The sequence below is a fragment of the Catharus ustulatus genome, chromosome 4 (assembly GCF_009819885.2).
Source record: "Catharus ustulatus isolate bCatUst1 chromosome 4, bCatUst1.pri.v2, whole genome shotgun sequence".
NCBI classification, from domain to species: domain Eukaryota; kingdom Metazoa; phylum Chordata; class Aves; order Passeriformes; family Turdidae; genus Catharus; species Catharus ustulatus.
Window position 1 is genome coordinate 71,954,487 of NC_046224.1, and position 21,845 is coordinate 71,976,331.

Here is a 21,845-nt window from a genome sequence, read left to right on the forward strand (position 1 = left end):
AGGCCAATAGGCAGTGTTACAGGTTATAATAGAACTGAAGAAATGCAACCAAGACAAAAGCATGGCAGTGAGGTCTGAAGGGCTGAAATTACAGAATGTGTTCTGTAGAACACAGAGTACTGAAATTAAGGAGACATCATTGAGCCTGAATGAATTTGGAATCATTCAAGGAAGATGCTGAGAAAATCGTGGACTTTTGCCTAAAAAAAGCAGCAGGATTCTGTTTGTCCCGTAGGTGGGTGTGGTATAACACTAAGAATCTACAGATATTTTTGTCATATGGCTTTAATCCTGTTTCTCTTGAGCCTCTTTCTGCAGTGTTTCTGTATATTATCAAGTGTCGAAGTGGATCAGATCTAAGTGGTTAGTTGGAGTTGAGGTCACTTCAATTACCCTGATTGCTGGTGAAAACAGCAAGACTTGATTGGAGGAAGCAGATCTGGAGTTCTTTCAGAAGTGCCTACAAACAATTTTTAAGAAGTTTGATCACCCAGTTTGATTCCTTGCAACCTAAAAATTAAGTTTGCTTTAGGTTTCCCTGTAATGGAAATATCTATCTGATTGCCTTTTGCTACAATTGCATTCATGTTTTTATTCCTCCTTATTGTAACTTTATCTTGCTTTACCTCAGATTTTTCCAATAATTTCAGGAAATAAGAGCCTGACACAGTAAGGCTTGTGAATGAAGCCTGGTCCTTGGCATCCTGATGTTTTAACTTTATGGATTAGAATTGTTGACTCACAGCAATCAGGTTCATTCTTGTTGTGTCTGACAGGGAACAGAGGGGGTCTAAGCCAAAACCAGAGCCCCCAGAGCAAGGGCATTAGACCTGTCTTTTCCAAAGTGAATGGTTTCCCTTCTAAACAGTCTCTGGAAAGAAGCTTAGTAATTCCTTAGGGAGGCAAGTTATAAAACTTGAGATGCAGATATTTAAATCCTATGAGCCAGCCAGCAGTAGTGGAATTGGCTGTCAGAACTTGTAAAAATCTCAACCAATCTCTTTTATTGTCTTGTGGCTGCAGCATTGAGGCATCTCAGCTTGTGCAGGGTGAACTTTCCCCACCATATCCTGTTTGCTACTGTTCATGTGAATACAAATGGCAGTGCAAGTTGTATCCAGAGGAAGCAGCTTTAGGGTGAGAAAGGTTAGCGCAGAGATCCTTTCATCTGCTGAAGTGTAAGAACGTAAGAATTTATATTCATCATACCTGAGGGGCTACAGAAATGACTGGAGCCAATCTCACATCTATTCAATTTTACTAAGTGGTGCTGCCTGCAGTATTTCAGATTCTTGTGTATGATATTTTGAGCTGTGTAGTTTTCACTAGAAGTTGCTGAACATATGGAGGAATTTCCATTTGCATGCCATTTAAGAGTTCTAGAGTGTTTGGGAGGTTATTACCTCTTCAATACAAAGGAATCCCTATTATTCAAGGCAATTCATAAGAAAAATTCCTCTACCTACTTTTCCCCATGTTATGTATGATGCTACCACAACTTGCAGCATGATGTGACTGTAATTGGAAATGTCCTTCCTAACTACAAATTCAAAACTCAAGGAGAGTAGTTTTAAATCCCTGTCTTTTGCATCAGAAAATCTTTTTACATTCAAGCCCTGGGCCCCGATCTGGTTCTGGTTAGAATCCTGGTGTGTTAAACAGCAGAGCAGTGTCATTTATGGAAATCTGGTAGCTAGTGGTTGAAGAGAAACTGGACTGCACTTGAAAGAGGGTATATGGTATGGTTGTCTTTGTTTGCACGGGAATGAACTTGGTGACTCTGCTAAAACAGGATTAGAAAGGTCAGTGTGAATAGCAGCCATTTAGATGATAAGATGTTAATTCAGTAATTCATGTTGTCCACCTTTTTATGCCCTAAGATGTGATTGAAAGGATATCCATAAACAGCCACATGAAGTCTGTTATTTGTCTCTTTTGAGAGACACAAAAATCCTTAATGCTGTCGCTTCTTGGCAGGTGGTATAAGGTCTTGATCTAACAGTGTGTCTGTGTTATAGAAATGTATTTGATTTTGGTACACTGCTATGTTAAATCTGGAGCCCTCAGGTCCTGTGCCAGTTCAGGAGTCAGCTGTAGGCTCCATTTCAGACATATTGGCATTATCATGGAATGTGCAACCCTGATAACCTTGGCTGATTTGAGAACTTCATATAAAAGAAGACAGAATGATGATTTTTAGTAGTGTGGTTGCCCCTTGATTCAAAAGGAGGAACGTCTGCATGCAACTTAGCTGGAAGAAAAACAAATTCTAGCACAGAAATCAACAAGTTAGTCTATTGTTCTTCAACATGTGCTAGAAACTATTTAATAAAATTCTGTATTTATAATTGGATCCAGTTTTTCCATCGAGTTGCATTTGCATTGCATAATCTCCTATCCTGTTACAAAATGCCCTTTGGCATTAACAAAGTTCATTACACTTCACTGCTCTTCAGGTCTTCCATCTTTACAGTGGCATTAGCTTCAAATTTTGGCAGTGCTTGGTTTTGGTCACCACAGCAGTCCAGGCTCAGCTGTGTGGTATTTCAGATCATTCTGGAACAGGAACAGCTGAATCCTTCTGGATGGAACAGCTTCTGTTACGCAGTTGTGGTCACTATGGTTTGAAGCAGTGGGGAAGTTGAAGGCTTACTCCTTAAGAATCAATGAATAAACCAGTGGTTAATCTAGAAACTAACCCTGAGGAACAGAATATTTCCTCTGGCAGTTTCTTACATCTGATGTATTTGTTTTCGGAGTGCAGAAGACTAACTTTTAAACACCACGTTTGGTTGGATTCACAGAGGAGACTTTGCAGAGTCCACCTGTTGTTCCTTTTTTAAATACAGAACTGTCTTCTGCACTTTCTTAAAGTGGAACTATTTTGTTGACTTGGTATGAGATTGTTTAATGGCAAAAAGATTGTAAGTGCAACATCAAAACAATGAAAAAAGAAAATACTTAAAATAGCTTCATATGAAACGAGAACCTTGTTGAGTATTATCAGTAAAGAGTCCCAGTTTTGTATTTCTTTCTGCACAGGAAACAAAAAGTCATCCTAAAATACATCATATTGCCTGATTACTCCAGTAAGCACCCCACAGTGTGGGTTTGAACTTCTAGACAAAATCTCCCAATTCCTGGGCAGTGTTCTGGAACAAACTTCCAATAAGCAGCTGTCAATAAGGTGATCAGCACCGTGTCCCCACTCTGTCATCATTCAGTTCTCACAGTGTAGAACTTGGTGTGCAATTGCCTGGTTTAAATGTGTATCCTCATCAGCACTTGTGGGCTGCAGATCCCACTTTTGCAGGTGGATCTTCTCATAGCAGCAGTTTTGATTTTGATTTAGAACTGGGAACAAAACAGGTTTTTTCTTGTTCTCCTGTTGATTGATGTGTTCCTCGTTTCTTTGCCCTACACTGATTCACTGGCAGGTGTGAGGCTCAGTAGCTGTGAGGGACCCTGTGCCTGTCATTCTGGGTGGTGAATTGCACTTGTTCAGCCAATGCCTGGTTGGAGGCAATGCTGAGAGTGATAACATAAATAAATGCCTTTTCAAGTGGGCCAGAGAGCTTGCTGAAGGCCTTTTGGCATGATGTCTGCTTCACAGGTGCATTCCTAGACTGCTCTATAATGACCATTAGTTTGAAAAAACCAGAGTAATATTAGTTTTGTATTCCTCAGGGTGTTGTTAAAAATCATGAAATTAGTTAATCGGTATTAAGTTTCAGAAATTTTAATATCAATCCATTGCATCATTAGAATTTTTATTCAAATTACTGCAGTGCTTAAGCTTTGTTATCAATTCAGTGTTCTTTCCTACATGATCATGAAATGTTGCTATTTTTGGTTTTACTATTTGATCTACAGGCTTGTATTTGAGCTACATTACCCATTATCCTGCCCTCTGTAGTGTTAGATATGTCAGCTATCACTAAAATGAAGAGGTGCACTTTAGCAGGAACTCTAGTGCTGCGCTGGATTAAGCAAAGTGTTGCATTTTAGTTGTTGTTTAGTTGTTTTTTGTTTGTTGTTGTTGTTATCATTTAATGTACATTTTGAGACTTCACAATTAACAAATTGTCAAATATAATAGCAAAAGTAATAATAGAAGACATTTCTCCTTCAAGAAAAACAAAAACATCTTAAAAGCTTGCAGAGGGATTTTTGCAAAAATCCTTGTGTGAAGGTGACTGGGAAATGAGGACGGGCAGAGCCGCACTTTGCCATGCCTGAAAGGAAGTTTAATGGCAAAATTCCAAACCCCTGAAACCCTAGGACTTGGAGTAAAGCGTTGACACTGATGTAACCTGAGCGGTACAAATAACGTTGCTTTAATACTGTGGATGTTCAGGAGCAGTGATTACTAATGGGAAACACAGGAGTGCAGATAATGTACAGGAAGAGCCATTATGAGCTTGCTTCTCCAAGCCCTTCCTGAAGGGGTCTGTAAGGGGCTGCTGTGGCCGTGGATGAGTTCCATCTGTCTCCTTAACCAGGCTGTAGAGTTAGGAAGCTGTAAGTCACAGCCTGGACACACCACTAATGCCTTCTGCCACTTTGAGGGTCTGTGAAGAGTTTCTTTAATTGCACAAGAGGGCTGAATCCTTGCTGTGCTATATGCCCTTAATTTCCTTCCTTTTTCCCTCGTGCCAGCTCCTCCTGCTATCCCCCTCTCCCAGCCCAGTGTTCCCATATGAGAAGTGTTTTTTCTGGCATTGGCAGGCTCAGGTGTCCTGCACAGGCTCAGCCTGCATCCAGATCCACCAGATGAGCTCATGTAGTGCTTTCAATGGGCTCTGTGTGATCGGTGCTGCTGGAGCTTGAGGGAACCTGGTCTGTCTTTCCCCATGACCAACCCAGAGAAGCCTGGATGTGGAGTCAGCATGCTCTGAGACCCTCAAAGCTCCTGTGCTCAGGAGAAACCTCAGAAGCTCAATGGGAGAGCACTGGGTGTACTGAAAGGGAGACATCTCTGCCATGGTAATGGTATCTCTGTAGGAACAGCCGTGCTCAAAGGACACCTGAGCTGGATTCTGTACTGATAACATCTCTCTGGTTCTTGAACTGAATAATGTTCCTTGCAGTGGGAATTAGACATTATTGGGAATAACTCCTTCCTAGTCCCTGCTTCCTATTCAATGGCAGGAATTCTCTTTGAGAAATTAAACACTCTCTGGAGTGTTTTAATGAAATCCAAGTTTTGTCTCCAAGTCATCAATTTTGCTCTGTCTCTCAGCCATCATCCTTATACTCCTCCCCAGAAACCCACTAACTAATCAACTTAGCATTGGGCATTCTGAAATGTTTGCTGAGAAAACAGCTCTGTTTTTACAGACAGCAATTAGAGCACCTGGGCTATAGGCAGACTTTACAGCTCTTCTGGGGATCTCTTATGAATAGCCACCATGAGGCCAGCACAGCCCTGTGCAAACAAGCTTTGTAACCAAATTGCACTGAAAACCCCCTTCTCTTCTACCCACACCCTCCCCTCCCAAAATTACTGAGTAGCATGGACCTACCTCCTTTACTTACTCTGAACCTGAAAAAGTTCTCACATTTTGTAAGAAAATGCCGTTTAGATTTAGGAAGAGTTACTGTCTCATTCAGATGTGCTTGTTTGAAGTCCCATGCATGGCTGAGTGTGTGTGTCATACACACTCATTTGAAGTTGGTGGATTTTAATTTGTTTTTTTAGAATTGGAGAACTGCAGAATATTTCAGGGCTTGGAGTGATTCAAGTACATGGAAAATTAAGGAGAGTATGTTAATCTGAACACAGCTTTTGTCTGTGTCCTTTGGGGAGGCACATTGTCTGATACTGGTTACATGGCTCATCAGTGATAAATCACATTTTTTTGAGGAAGCAATGTACTCTCTGAGGTCACAGTCATCCTCTGCTACCCATTTGAGCCTGTCTTGGAGAGTCTGGGATCTCTTCTCAGCTGCCATTTTATTTCTTCCACCTGCTTTGGTTTCTTGCTCTGAAAGGGTTTAATAGAAGCTAAAAATTATTCTGTAGAAGAATTCTTCACTCTTTCACTCTTTTCAGCAGTCTCAACTAGAGGAAAAGGAAAAGAAAATGTCTACAGCTAGACAGCTAATTCAAGACATCAAAAATAGTGAAATGCTAATTTAAACAAAATAATATTGACCAGCCATATTAATGAAAAACAGTCATTGACTTTAATGTTGTAAAGCTGTTATGGTGTGATAGCCCCCTTGTTCTAAAACATTCTTTTTCCCAGAGGATCTTTTTGGCCATTACTCTCAGAAGTATTTTCTGTAGGCTGGAATAAGTTATATTTAGTGTGGGTACTTTATTTCTGCTTCTGGACCTCAGTCTCCTGCTCTATATTTAAATCAACTACTTCAAAATCTTTTGCAGTGAGGTGTATGAGACTGAAAACATAAATGAGTGGCTTTTCTGTGAGGATGGTGTCTGTTCCAGCAAGGTTGTTTTTGCTTTCCTCCCCTCAGAGTGACCTCTGCTGTGAGCATGTACCCATCCCAGCAGGATGAGGGGCTCTCCTACCTGCCAGGACACTGGGTTCCCTTGCAGCCAGCCAGGGACAGTCCCAGCTCTGCAACCACATGAAAGGCAGAGGTGTTAATCCCCTCAGGTCTGTGCTAGGCTGTGCTTGCCATGCCACACCCCAGGTAATACCTTCACAGGATGTGCTTGTCTCTAGGGCAGGGAAAAAGGGATCCCTTGGTGTTTGCTGGAACCTAAGAGCATCACCTGGGACAACCAGAGAGTTTGGCACTTCACTCGGCTTTTCATGGCCTCCCTGGCACATTGCACAAATGAGCTCTCAGGTCAGAGACCACAAATAGATGTCTTGATGGACACAGTTGTGATAAGGTTACCTTTAAATAGAAGATTAAATAGGGTACTGCCTTCAAGGGGAGAGGACATAGGAGATGTTTCTCATATGTACGTTTTTTCCATTTACCTTTAACTTTCCCCTGTTCCTATTGCACCAGTAAGTAACAAACCAAGATGTATTAGAGGGAAAAAAAAAACCAACTTGCATTTCCTTTTGCTTCCTTACTTTGTTTCATAGTGAAATCATGTTAATAATGGAATGTTAGCTGTCAGATTTTTTTGAAGTAGGATTGGGGATGACACATTCTGGACAAAACCTGAAAATCAAAACTTGCTTTTTCACTCCACCCGTCACAGTTAAGCAGTTTGCTGCAAATGATTAGCCAAAAAATTCTTTAGGATCTGCCAGTGCTAATCTCTGTTCTATCTGAAGATGATTTTGCTAAGCAACTTAAGGTGCTGTCGTGCCATAGTCCCTGAAGTGTTACTATGTCATGTGAATGAGGTCTTGAAGATGAAATGAAAGACAGGTCCTTTGGCCAAACCTGTATACATTCATTTAACAGAAGACTGAGGCAGCATAAAGCATTCCCACAAGCATGTAGAGCTAAAATTGCATTTCTCAATGTCTGCAAATTTCACTTTGCAACATTAAAATATTCAGAGCTTTTTAATAACTATGATTTTGTATGTCTTTTTAAGTAGATAGATGAAATGCTGAACGTTTTTTGGGAACGTCCATTGAATATTTGAAGCCATTTGGAAGGAAGTGAGAGTCTTGTCCCTTAATACAGCTCTTACTATATGAAGTCTGTGGTAATTTTGTCTTTGGTTTCTGAGAGGAGACCATTTGTATTTGCTATAGTGATTAAATTACCTCTGTTTTTTTCTTAATGCCAGCATTCAAAAACCCTGTTCAATTATAAACAAGTGCTGTTTTCTATTGATAGTAAAATAGCCAGCATAATTAGAATCACTGGAAAAAAACAAAATCAAGACAGATGTTTTTTCACTTTATTAGGCCACTTGAAGTATTTCCAGTATGTCTAAAATGTTACTTTACTGGTTTGTACCATCCTTTATTATTAATTGGGATCACATAGGACTTGAACAGAAATGGTTTTGCTTCTTTTCTTAGAAAGGCACTGTGGCATTCCATATTTCTCTTTCCAACATAGGGAGCTGCTGAAGAAGTTGCACATGTGTTGGGAGTAGCATACCATTGTTTCTGGTATCTAAGAACACTGGAGAAGTTGGCTAAAGGGAATTTTGGCTCCTTGAAAGTTTAATAAATACTGGAATTCTGGTGAAATTCTAGAAGTTATGGAAAAGCTGAAGTCCTGGAAGTGTTGCAGAATAACAGGCAAAGTGTGGCTAATGAATTGATTAACTGTTACAATTCATGAGCAGAGTGATGAATAAGCTGATAGAATATTCTGATAGCATAAAGAATAGGCTTTTAATTAATGCCAGTCAAATTACTTTGTGTAAGATGTGTAATGTCGAAAAAATGTGATACAGTTCCTTGGTTATCTCTAAAGTTTGGTCAAAAAAATCCTAACCTTGTTTAATATAAGTAACTTTTTGCATTAAGTATGATTAATCTTCTGTAGAAGACCAATTCCCAACTTTATCACAGAACCACAAAACAGTTTGGGTTAGAAGGGACCTTAAAGATCATCCAGTTCCAAACTTCCACTAGACCAGGCTCCATCCTGGTGCTACCCACCCTGGCCTTGAACACTTCCAGGGATGTGGCATCCACAGCTTCCCTGGGTAACCTGTGCCAGCTTCTCACCATCATCACAGTGAAGAATATCTTCCTAATATCCAATCTAATTCCGTCCTCTATCAGTTTGAAGGCATCACCCCTTGTGCTATCACTAACTACATGCCCTTGAAAAGAGTCCCTTAATGTTTTCTGTTAGTGCTGTATAGACAATATGCTTAAAGTGAGCATTAGCTGTCAGCATTTTCCCATTACAGTTAAAACTCAACTGTGAAGTTTACTTTTGAGCTTAATAGATTTTGTGCTGGGCTTGATGCTGATAATCATTTGATCAGTGAGCTGGAAGCAAGTCTAAAATGACATTGCAGGTGATACAGAAAATGGTATAGTGTTCCCCTGATGGTGAGAGCAGACATGTAGGGCCATTTAAATTGCTCCTTAATGCAAGCTCATTTACACCAAGTGCCTATGAACATGAAGCATATAAATCAGAACAATATGAAGTCTACTGTGCACTATCTGGAAAGGAGTGACTTGGAAAGGATTTGGCCATGTTATGGAAAAAAAGTGTGATCTTGGCAGCAGCAGGACTTTGGCTGCATAAAAATAGGATTAATGAGCATGAATAGAGTGAAGATTTTAGATCTCTTTTATAGGATAGTTGATGGAGTTGTCACAAGCCTCTGTATAGTCCTAATATCTAGAAAATCACATAATAGTAATATTAAAGCACTTTATTCAAGCAGAGACAGTCAAAACAAGGATCATTATCCAGAAACTGAGAACAGAAGTGTTGGAAATAGAAAGACATAAGACTGTGACAGTGAAAATTATTAACCACTGGGACAAGCTCAGAAGGACAGCAGCCAGTTCCTCATGGCTTTCAGTCCCAAGTGGATGTCTTTTTCCTAAGCCCCCCAGAATAACGATTGGAAGCAACTGGGTATGATGTAAATGTTTATTCTGCAAAGCAAAGCAAACTGGATAAAATCAGTAAGCCTTAATTCTGCCTGCTGTAAGCTCTGAAACAATCCACAGAAGTCAAGGAGATCCTTTAAGTAGCATAGAACAAAATAAAATAAGCAGGTGGAAGAAGTTATTTTCCACACAATTGTTTTCACTTGTAGGAAAAGTAACTGTGAAACAAATAGTTTCAGGAGGTTCAATCTTGGATGAATCAGATATGTTTATTGCTGCTTACATCTGTTTTATCAATCCTTTCCTTCTCCTCTTTCCTTACCTAGATTTTTTTTTTTTTCAGTTTGACCGGTTTAATAGCATTCTTAACTTACAGTATTTGATGAATTCTCATCTAAATTTTCCCAAAACTTCCTCTGCTCTATCACTTTTTCTTATGTTTTTGTCCTCTGAACATCTTTCAGGTGTGTCTGTTTTCCATGAAGCAGCTTCCCAGGGACATGTTACCTTGTTATGGATGTAGTTTTAAGATCCTGAAGAATTACAAAGAGTAAAAATCATCAGGATTTTTCCCCACTGTTTGTAGTGATTGTACAGAATGACTTACTGTCATCAAAGCTGCAGGAAAATCTTGCCTTTAAATGATTGAAGGGAAGGAAGCTTCTCTTCCCTTTTCTTAATCGTGAATGATGCATACTGGAAAAAAAAGTACCCAAGTTTAGCTCTGGTGTTGGTGATCCACTATGGATCTGAGGGAAGCAAAGCAAGTTTTTCTTCTGTCCTGTTTTGTGTGGACATGGGAAGCTCTCATTTGAAGAGTGTCCTGTTGCTTCCAAGGAGAGCAGAAGTGCAGTCAGCACATGGCTCACCCTTAGCTGAGGGACATCTGGAATACAAAGCAGCCATGGCAGGCTGCTCCTCTACAGCCTGGAAGGTCTGTGTGGTTGAAATCTTTAGAGAAGTAAGGCTCCACAGCACACTGAGAGTGGAAAATACCTTCTGCTTTGTTTCATGGCTTAAAATGAGTTCTCTTTTCTTTCTCTTGGAAATGTAACCTGTGGTGTAAGAGCAACATTGCTCTTAGCTGGGAGGGAGATTTCTCAGGAGTCTAACAATACCATCATCTCTGTCACCACCTCAGTTGCTTTCCAGATGCCAAATCCAAAACTCAGATCACAGCCCTTGATCACAGTGAGAACATCCATATTACGACCGAAATTGCATGTCAGATTCTTTAGCTTGCAAAGAAGAAAAAAACTCTTCCAGTGCCTGCAAACAGAGAAACCAATGACTTCCCTTTCAATTCCTCTGTTGCCTTAACGTTTTGAGTCAAATTTTTACAGTGCAGAAGAGACCTAAAATGGAGTAAAAAAACAACATATGGAGAGTATTTATTTCTTGGGTGGGGAGCTGTGGCTGAAGAATAGGATTATATCAGTGTGTTGCCTGCATGGTGTTGTCACCACAGTTACTGCAGCAGAAGGAGGCTCTCTGAAGGTGGTGTTTGGGTGAAAGCAGCAGGGCCAGCGAGGAGAGGCAGTGGTGGGGCTCAGACCCATTGTTCTGTAAGCTGCAGGGCTGTCCAGGTGTCCTGATTTAAAGGCTGCTCCCTGAGACAGGAAATTGTATCTTGTTCTGAGGTTTACTGTAATAAAGTACATAGTCCTGGGGGAATGTGCTGCTGGGCCCATGAATCACTTTATGGGCTGGCTGTTCTGACCTCAGCCCCGTGATTTATTCACGCCATACCGCAGCAGGAATGGCAAAAATGTAAGCGGCACATGGTCTTCCCAGCCTCCCCCTTCCCAACCAGATGGGCCTGGAACTGGGAGGCTGCCATAAATCCATACAGGCAGGTTTGCTCTGGGCTACCAGTTCCACTTGTTTTGCCCACTCTGCCCCGTGTCTGCTGGGGAATCCTCTTGCTGCTCAGGTGATTCCTTTGTAGTTTTGTGGCCTTCTCGTGTGAAAAAATGAAAAATCTCAGTGCAATCGTGGTGCTCCTAGCAGAAATAAGGCATCTTGAAGTGTGCAAGTTTTTGGTAATCCTTTTTTTCCTTTTAACTGACAATAAACAACAAAATAAAGAAAGAGACCTGACTGTTTTCGGCTCAAAATGTTCCTTTTTTTTACAGATGTTACCAGGTGTGTTCTTTAGTAAATAGAAGCATTTGCATTTACAGAGGTAGTTAAATGATGTGTTTTTGGTTGAATCACAAATAACAGGAGTGAAGAGTAGCTCCTGACTCTTAGCTCCTCTAAACCATGTTTCTATTCCAGTTCACATTGTTTGTTTAGATGTTTTGCATTTGACAGTTGTTAATTTTAAAATCTAGCACTTTGGTCTTTTTTGTTCTGCGTGAAGCATCCTGATTTTTTCCTGTAAATTCATCAGTCTGTATGCTTCAGAAAATGCTCAGAAATTTTATTGATGTCCAAAACACCTATTTCTTAAGGATAGTTTCAGGGTTAGAAATTGTCCACATCATGCATGTTCACCCTACCTTGCAGTTATTTTCTGCCCCTTTATTTTTTTACTTGCTTTCTTTTTTTATAAAGTAGATAAAATTTAAACATCTTAAAATTCAGCAAGATTTTTTTTGCAAGAAATTAACCATGCCATATATCTTAACAACTAAGAAGATACCAAATGATAATTCTTACCAATTGAACAACCAATTGAAGGTCAACTTCACCAAAATAAGCAAGATGTTACTTAGAAGAAGGTAGGAGAACTTTGATTTATCTATCATATATGCAGGTTCTCAGGAGAGCTGGTTCTTGTGTGATACAAGCTAGTTTAATTCTGTTTCTTCTGGTTCATAGCCTTGAAATTGAGGGTTTATTACTTTTTCTAAGATGCTAAGAGTTAGATCTATAAATTTATCTGTGATCAGCAGATCTGTGATTTATCTGTGATCAACAAGGCATTTTGCGTGGGATTTTTGTTTACAGCATAAACACGGCTTCAGATTTGTTCCGTTGAAAAAGGTGTTGGTTGCTAGAATGCTAAATTGAGGTTTTTCCAACTTCGTCACATGTGAATGACTTGGTCTCTCTGTATGTTGCTTAAAGTTCATGTACCTCGTGTCTCATTGCAAAACAGGCAGCAACAGCTTGCTTTAAGATGGCTGAGCTTCTCTTTATTTCAATAAAACTCTTTAGATCTGTACATGAAAAAGGGCTTTGAATAGGAGTGTATCATTACTATGCTTAGCAGGGATCTGATAAAGGGTTGTCAAAGGTCTGTTTGCATGGTTTAGATCAGGCTTAACAGTGCTTGTTCTGGAGCAGGGTACACCTGCTCAGTCTCTTAAACTTTTTACTGCATGCAGCTCTGGTTTCATCTCATGAAGAACAGGCACTGGTAGAGGTAAAAACAGAAAGGAAAGTGGTAGGATGCTCCCTAGTTAGTGTAGAATGCCAATTGCTTCAAGCAGAACTCGGAAAATGCTGTAATGCCCATTCAAACAAATTTTCTGCACTCAGGGACTGCAAGTAGCTACACCTGCTTTCAGACCCAGATCTGAAAAAGGAAATGAAATGAGACCCTCTCAGGCCCCTTCTGTACAGAACTAAGTATATCCAAATTTTATCCATAGCCCCTGACACCTGCTCCATTTCTGTCCTCAATCCTTTCAACAGGTCCTGCTTGCTTAGAAACACTTTCTTTTTGGCACTACTTAAGCAGCAGTCATTGGAGCTACCAAGAGCAGGAGGCAAAGTGATGCCTCAGTGTTTAATGAAACTGCTTCCAGCCTCTTTTCCCCCTGATGTTGCAATTCATGTTATCCAGACTCTTGGCATTTCTTGTGCTCCTTTTTTAAATTCCTATCTTGGGCAGCAGCAGCAACTAGAGACGACTGAAATACAGGTACAGTTAGGGTTAGGATGGAATGGAGATCAGATTAGTGCTGCTGTTGTTACTACCACCAAAGCACAAATACATCTTTTGCAGAATTAATTTAAAAAGGTCTGACCTTGAAGAAAATATTTTTTAGAAATCAGACACAGTGGTTCTGGAAGAGAAGCTTGAACAAATGTACAGAAGAACTCTCAGAGAACAAGGACTAGGAGGTTAGGCAAGGCACATCCAGGTTTGTAGTCAGATAGACAATAAATAATGAAAGCAATCCATAGCTCTGATTAAAAAATTGTTGAAATGGTACATGTGGAAAAATATTTAGGTGTTTGTAAAAGAACAACTAAATGAAGTAGTTCTATGCATCTGGTATGTCACTGGGATAACAGCAATTAGTGAGAAATAGAGCAATATTCAGAGCTGGAATGTGGATGCAATTGTTCAGAAGAGCTAAAAATGAAAGAAAGGGTGTTGTATATTAATTATACTGGAGTTTTGAGGAAATAAAAGAGAGTATAAATTATAGCATTGATTTGAGTCAAAATAATGTAAGGATCATAAAAGTTACACTAAGAGAGTTGATGGTATCCTGCTATGGATTGAAGGTATAATGTTGTGTATTAAATGTAAGTAATAATGGAGAAATATGTTTTTGTAGGATATATCTATTTATTGGATGCAAATAAGAGAAACTGCCAGTCCTGCTAACTTAATAATGACTGGATCACCAAGATGTAATGGTGTAAGACTTCAGGATTTTAGTAAGTGCTGATGACACTAGAGAAGAAATCATCACTAAAACTGAGTTCAGCTGTAGTGATCACAAATTGATAAAACCTATATTCAAACAAAAAAGCAATGCTGGAAAAGTCAAGTTTCCAATTTTAACATAATAGACTGAAAAATGGAGACTACTAGGTAGCAAGTAAATTGGACAGAAGAACACAGGAGTTCATTAAGAGAAAGCAGGGCATTTATTTAAATCAAAAGTCCAAAACTTTAAGGTCTTTGCATCCCAAACAAAGAGGAAAAAGTTTAAGAAAGTTACAAAACTCTGTATCTGTATCCAAAATGGAATTGACAGCAGCCTTAAAAATTGGTCAAGCGAAAGAGATATTTAGGAGAAGCAGAAATTGTAGGAATAAAATGAGAATTGTGAAAGCTTGTGCTGAATGAGACCTCCCAAAAGAAATAAAAATAAGTAATAATTAGTCTATACCATAACCACTGCTACAAAAAGATCAGGCAAAGAAGTAGAACCACAATGCACTGAGAATAGAGATAGTATGAATATGGTCCCAAAACTAAGTTAATGCCTTTACCTCGTTTTCCAGTGAGCTAATAAAATATAGAGGAAGGCAGGTATGATCACCTGTCAGAATTGTTAGCCATGGAAATGAGACAGATGCAGAAGTGAGAAATTATACTAACCAGAAATGACATGGTAGTCATGTAGCAAGGAGGTAGATGCTCTCTCTGTTTGATTTGAGTATAAAGACTGGATAATTTTCTTCAAACAACTGTAAGCCACAGTAAGATTGCAGTATTACTGTCAAAGTTTGATAAAGCCAAAATTTCTTTCTACCATCTTTCAACGCAGGCCAGATTCACCAAGACATCAAGACAATTGTTTTCACTGTAGTAATTGTGGTTGTTTGATATGTTATAATCAGTGTGAACTCCATGATTCATTCTCCATTCTTACGTTTTGGCAGTGCCGGCTGTGGCGGCGCAGGCTTTGACACTGTCACAACGTCAGGAAGGGCTGCAGCTCTGCAGTTCCTCCAGGGATGAGGAACCTGCGGTCGGATCTGGGTTCCTCGTGTTTATTCAGGGTTTTAACTGACTCCTCAGGCTGCAGGGATTCACAGCCAGTGGTGCTGACACCAGGGAGGGGCAGGAACCTGGGAATGGGAGGGCAGAACCATCTCTTGCCGCAAGAGCCTGTCCTGTGTCAGCTTAAGCAGATTGTGAAACCCCATGCTAAGCTAAAGCTCAACCTGTACTTGACTGTGTCCCAGGAAAAGAAATTGAAGCTGCCTTTCTTATAAGGTCAGTTTTTAAAACCTGGTGGATGTGTTCTGGTGGCCTCTGTTGCTTGGATGAAAAATATGCCTTGAGTTTGTGCTCTGTCTGCACTGCTGTTAAACTGCAGATGAAGAAAGGACGCCCCTTTCAGAACTTCCTTCTCAGAAAATCCAGCTCTGGGCAACTCGAGAGCCTTGTAAGTACTGCTGTCTCTCATCCAGATTCTGCACTGAAGGCTGCTAAAACAAGGAAGGTTGTCTTCAAAAAAATTATACCCTTCATAGGGTCTGGTCTCCCATAACATTGGGTGCCAGGATTGAAAGTTCCTTCTAAAATGTTCCTTCTGAAATGTGCCATCTTGGGGTGTTACTTCTGTTTGAAGCTTACCCTGCACCCTGGTAAATCTGTAGCAAGCTTGGGACTAGAGCAGCATGAACAAGGGTGAAAGATATAAAGAGGTTCTTTTCTCTCAGGGGGTTCCATGGTTTATTTCTTCATGGCTTCCAGGGGGCAAAGAGGAAGTTTCCCAAGGACAGGGATCAGGAAGGGGAGGGGGAATTGGCATCCTGCCAGTAGGGTAAAGCAGAGGAGATAGGGCCAGTCCATAGGTATTACAGGGGTCACAGGAGTCAAGGGACATACCTTTCTTAATGCATCTTGGGTAGTGGGTTACAACATTGGGGAACTTCCACTCTTCACAGACACCTAGATAGGGCTCATGGACTATCAGTTTAGCAGCTGTGATATGCAGCAACCAGGTTTTCACTGAAGCATTCATCAATAAAAATAGTTCAGGAAATGAGTAGTATGTTTGAAAGTTCTCTGTGAAAATGCTAGATTTCTTTCTAGATATGCTGGCAGATGCAGTCTTAGCTGCACTGCAGTTCTGAATGCTCAGAGCTGAGACTTGAGCAGGACTAGGAATTGCAAATGTTTACCTGTGGTGCCAAAGCGATAAAATTAAGATGAAAAGCTTAAGTACAAGAAGGGGCTAAAACATCGATGGGAAAGGTAATATAAAATATTTATAGGACTAATTGTGACTTTATCAGACATGTTGAGGAAAGGACTTTAAAAAGCATAGCTTATCGATCCTATTGAGGAGTTCTGTGATTGTAGACAATTGGGATGTGGGAAGAAATATGTGTAGGAAAGTCTAAATATATTATCGGTATCTTTGTTAAGCAAGGGCAGTACAAGTGGTAATGCTTCCTGTGTCATTGAATTCACATTGATTATTATCACACCATTCTTATAATGGAAAATTAAAGGGACATCACTTTTGTGACCAAACACCTATATTCACAAAGAGTGTGTATTTTTATCTTATTTTCCAGTTGTGGTCACAGTTATGCAATGACATTGAAAAGACCGGTGGAAAGCTTCAGAAAGCTTAAACTTGCTAATGACAAAAACCTCTTGTTTTCATCTCATTTGGTTTGCTTGAGTTCTCAGTTTCTGTTTTGGTAGCTGTAGGAGCATAGACCAGAGATTAGAATGGCTGCTGATGTGCCAGCCAGGCCAGGCAAATGTGACATGCTGATTCAGAAAGCAAGTACTGGAATGGAAGGAGTGTGGTGTTATCCCTTCTATCTGAAGGTTTAAGGCTGTGCTTTGGAAATTAATTTGCAGCCTGAGGTTTGATTATTCCCAGCTGTAATGAAAAAAAGCAGGTAGTACCTACTGCCAAATTAAATTTTTTTCCCACTCTCTTGCAGTAAGAGGTAGCTACTGTTTCTTTTGGATAGCAGTTTGCTCACTTTGGGATACTTGGAGCTGCATCTTAAATGCTGCAGAAATTACAACCAGTGCAGAATTTGGCAGCTTGCATATTAAGTGAGTTACTAGTCTGTTAGCATCATGAAATGTCATTCACTGGTATAATTGCCTTTTTCAAGGTTATTTTTAAGAACCAAATCCTGATACCCAGAGCTCTGCAAGGACTGTCTCCTCCCTATGAGGTACTGCAAGTCAGAGTTTCTTAATTTTCTGAAGATGTTCTATAATGAGCAAAAAAAAAAAGTAGGTAAGAAGGTGGAGTTCAGAACTACTGTTGTAGTGGTAAACACAGTTTATGATGAAAAGGACAATGTTGGAGCCAGGGGTTCTGGCCCATTGAATCAGTGTGTACTCCTAATTACTTTGTAAGAGTTTATTGAGTGTGACCCACCCAAACCCTGTCATTCTGCTAAACTCATGAAATTACTGAATGCATTGTCCCAGTGCTTTTATGTTCTAGGCTGTTGCCTGTCTGTCTAGCTCTCATAACACTATAGTACTGTATCCAAATCTGTCTGCCTGCAAGTTCTTTCTGTTGTTGTCACATCATGGGAGGGTCTTTAATTCATATGCAAATAATGCAGTTCTTAGTGTGATGGTGATTGACCAGGGTAAGTCTGACAAATGTCTCTGATAGAAAAGCATTAAAAGCTTTTAGAAACGTTTTCTGTAGGCTTGCAGTAAATGCAGTGGAAAAAAATCAGACAACTGGAAAAAGTCCCTTATGACTGACACCTCTGTCGTTCTGTGGTAATTGACGCCCTTACCGTGAGCAAATAGTTTACAAAACAGGAGAATCTTTCTTATGTACTAAAGGCACAACAGCCATAATTACAGTTCATCTTAATATGCCGGATTGAAAACATGGCAGCTTAATCATCCCTCATGGAAGTGCAATAATCTCTGTTGGAAGTGACTGGAATGCTATGAGCTTCTAGCTGCCTGAGCTCTTTTAAATACTTTAGTTTAATGCCAGTCAGAAGGAAAACAGAGTTGATCCTATAACACAGGGCTGATGGAATTACCCCAGTTCCTCTGTGACATTAAAATCAAAGCTACTACTGCTATCAATAATATTTCGTATTATCTTATGTATCTTATATACACTTTCAGAAATACTTCAGATAGAAAGAAATTTCATAATTTGAAACTAAATTTTATAGAACAATATATTTATGTAATTTCTATGTAGAAGAAGTGTTCTCCCTGACATATGTAAACATATTCTTTTAATGAATATGTATAGTTTTTATGTTTTGAAGCATCATTAATTCAGTGCTGTTTACAGTCTGTTATTCTTTCTAATTATACAACTGATAAATATTCTAGTGCTATGACCCTGGGAACAGTACTGCAAAATACAAAACTGCTCTTTAAAGTTCACCTCCTCTTGTGTTTTTCCAAAAGGCTTCTCCTTTATTAGGAAAGGGCTGTGAAGGAATTATGTAGGCTTCTGAAACCAAGTGCCATAGCAACCCATTTGAAGACAATTTGATTCTATTATATTAGTAATTAGTAGTAGTGTAACAGTACACTATTGCCCAGTCATCTTCCCCAAATCAGACAGTTCTATTCAAGAGTTGAAGGAGACATGCATTTGCACAGTATTTTTTTTGTATGTTGTCAAATCTCTATGCTCTGCTGGCCTAGCTATTCTGTAGTTATCTGTTTTAAAAAGGTAAGCCCATCTTTCTTTGCATTATTTTTTGAAGACTGCAAACAGAGCAGATAATGTTGATACTGATCTTGAGATTATATCCACCATTGTCTCTTAAGAATTAAACCTACTGGTCTGATACCCCTCTAGTCTGTATTGATCTTAATCCACATTAAGTGAAGGGCTTCAGCATAAATAGAAGGAAAAATCTAATCTCCGTTTTTTGTCCAGTTTGGAGGAAAACTGTTTTCAGTAGATTTTTCTACACTGTGGCCATTTCAGATTTCCTTTGGTAGTATTCAGTCTGCTACAGAGTCTGCTTCCCTCTTGTAAGCCACTGTACAGCTCACTTGAGGCTGCAGAGCCTGCTCTAGTGGAGAGATAAATAGGCAGTTTTCCCCTGCTGAGTTGATGTTGGCACAGCTACACTAATACCAGCATCTGAAATACCTGAATTAACTTCAGTGAGCATTCAATGACTCTGGCCCTAGCCAGCACTTGAAAAGATCAGCATCCTTGGGTTGTGCTGCATGTTTTACCTGCTCATGAGAACATTTCAGGACCTCCAGTGTTGTGAACTGAGGAGAAACATTTTGCTGAAGGAGCCAAGCCTGCAGCAGTGCCTGAGCCTCCAGGACTGACTGCAGCACTCCTGATGGATAGGTTTGTTCACATGCTACTACCACCATTGGCACAGCCCAGTTTGTCCTTGACACATCACCTGTCTCACAGCATGCTCTGCTGGCTTTCTTGGGCATTAAGCTCTCAAGAAGGGATGTAAGTCTCTTTTGTCATGCTCTCAATATGCCCTTTTAATGGTCTTGGAATCATTTGGCAGTTGCAAACTCTGCTGAGAACAATAGCTTGCCACTACAGACATGTCCCTTCCAGCAGAGCTGACAGTGACACCTGCACTTCTCCCACATGGAGCAGTTTATGTTTAGCTTGCTAAGGTAGAAAATGCAGCTACAATGCACTTATCTCAGGGTATTTTTCTTGCTTTTGTTCAAACTTCACCTTGTTTCAGTTCCAGAAAACAGTGAGAAAGTCACAATGGCTTTCACCCCACTTCTTGACCAGCACCCTCCTGTCACAGCACAGCACTGAAGTTTTGGCCAGTAGGAAGTTCTTTTCTAAGACATGGAGGCAAAGATTTTTCATCAGAAAAGTGATGGACTGCTATCCATATCTTATTTTCCTGGCCTTGGGGTTTTCACTTAAGAAGCAGAGATGGGCAACAAAGGATTTGATTGCAGAAGGTGTATGGCTTACATGCTATTTGAGGCACCCCCAATTTCCATACCAGAGTAATGGCTCCATAGATAGAGTTACGGAGATTTTCTTGGCTCTGCTCCTGAATCATCAGCGACGATTGTGGGCTTACTATTAAAAGAATAAGTGTTTCTTTATAATCAAAACAGATTACTCTAAAGAAAGTGAAAATGACCAGAGCTCCAAGCCAGCCTGTCTTTCCCAGGATACCGATAGCTGGAAAAAAAAGCAGAGGTCATGGATCATGTTCTGTCACTTCACCCTATTGGTATTTTTCATGTTTCAGGCAGACATCCAAAATTGGATACTTTTCCATAAAGCAAAAGCAGCAGAAACAAAATGGCAATAATAACACACCCATTATCCATTGTTCCCACACCTACAATCTTGACGCTGCATCTGGGAATCTGATGTGCACCCTTTCCTTTCTTCTACTCTTTGCGTCCATTAAGTCACCAGAATGTTTGTATTTCTTCATAAATCTATTTAGAATACTTTATGATTATCCTGAAGTATCTAAAACAATTTGCTTTACCTTATGGTATTACATTTTGAAAAGGAAACAAAATGTTTTTCTAGATCTGATCTAGGGAGGATCCAAGTACACTCTACACTGGATCTTTGAGATTTTTGATATGCTGGTAGTTCATTTAAAGCAAGCTAACTCGCTTGGACTGTGCAAGAAACACCTGTGTAAACCCAGAGAGAAATTTCACACACAGAAAGTCCATTTTGTAAGTCCACTGTCCTGTCAGTTGGTGAACAATTTTGTTCGTGGAAACGCAACTTTCCCTCTTGAGATACATGGGTTTTTCGTATTTTTGAGACAGTGGGTTCAATTGGGATCCTGATGATAAAGTTCTTGATATTGAGCGCTGCAGCAAAACTTTAAGTGCCTTTGCAACTTTATTTTTAGATGAAATGCAAATAAGAAATGTGTAGTATCTGGTATGTCTTCCATCATCATTCTTCTGTGATGCCATACGTTTAGGACCTTGTTTTATTCCTTCTTTGCAAGGTGAGAAAGGTGAGAAAAGCCAACACTACTAGGCAATAAGGCCAAGGTTTTCTTGGAAATCCTGTTGCACATCACCAGCTAAAGATGCAAATTAAGGTTGAAAGACAGAAAAGGTTGCTCTCCCTAACATAATCAATCCTTTGGCTTCCTTTAGGAACTGCAGTTTTATCTGTGATTATCTGCATCTCCTTTCTTCCCAGTATGTATAAAATGTTTCTGAATTCTATTTGTAAGAGTTTCCTGCTACAGGGAAAGAGTATGGGAAAATGTTCAACCAGAGTAATAATGAATAGTAATTAAAAACTGAGAAGGTGAGTGCAGAAGAACATAATGTGTTTTTCTTACCCTGTAAGCTGCAATTTGGTATCAGCACAGTTGTTTAGGGGGAGGTGTGTGGGTCTTGACTTCTTGTTCCACCAACAGACATGTCGCCCTGACAAAAATATTTATTACTGCTTTTCAGAGTTGCACAGTGGTACAACATTTATGGTATATTCAAATATTTGTAGAGAAGTCCTCTAAGTTTTGCAGGATAATAATGTCATTTGTTTGGGTTGCTTCCAGACAAGAAGCCCTTCTTGCTGCCATTAGTGAAAAAGATGCCAATATTGCTCTGCTAGAGCTTTCATCCTCTAAGAAGAAGACTCAGGATGAAGTGGCTGCACTGAAACGAGAAAAGGACCGTCTTGTGCAACAGCTCAAGCAGCAGGTGGGTGCCACAGGACTAGTTAAAATCTAGTTAATAATCTG

General features: G+C 39.8%; 1 protein-coding gene across 13 annotated transcripts in view; it reads left to right on the top strand.

Moving 5' to 3' along the window:
• Window positions 1-21,845, top strand: part of ERC1 (ELKS/RAB6-interacting/CAST family member 1) — a 282,848-nt gene that overhangs the window by 204,377 nt on the left and 56,626 nt on the right. For all 13 annotated transcript variants that reach the window (XM_033057010.1, XM_033057019.1, XM_033057014.1 and 10 more), the window contains one exon: window positions 21,660-21,804. In XM_033057010.1, coding sequence (XP_032912901.1) covers window positions 21,660-21,804 — 145 coding nt within the window. The remainder of the gene's footprint in view (window positions 1-21,659; window positions 21,805-21,845) is intronic.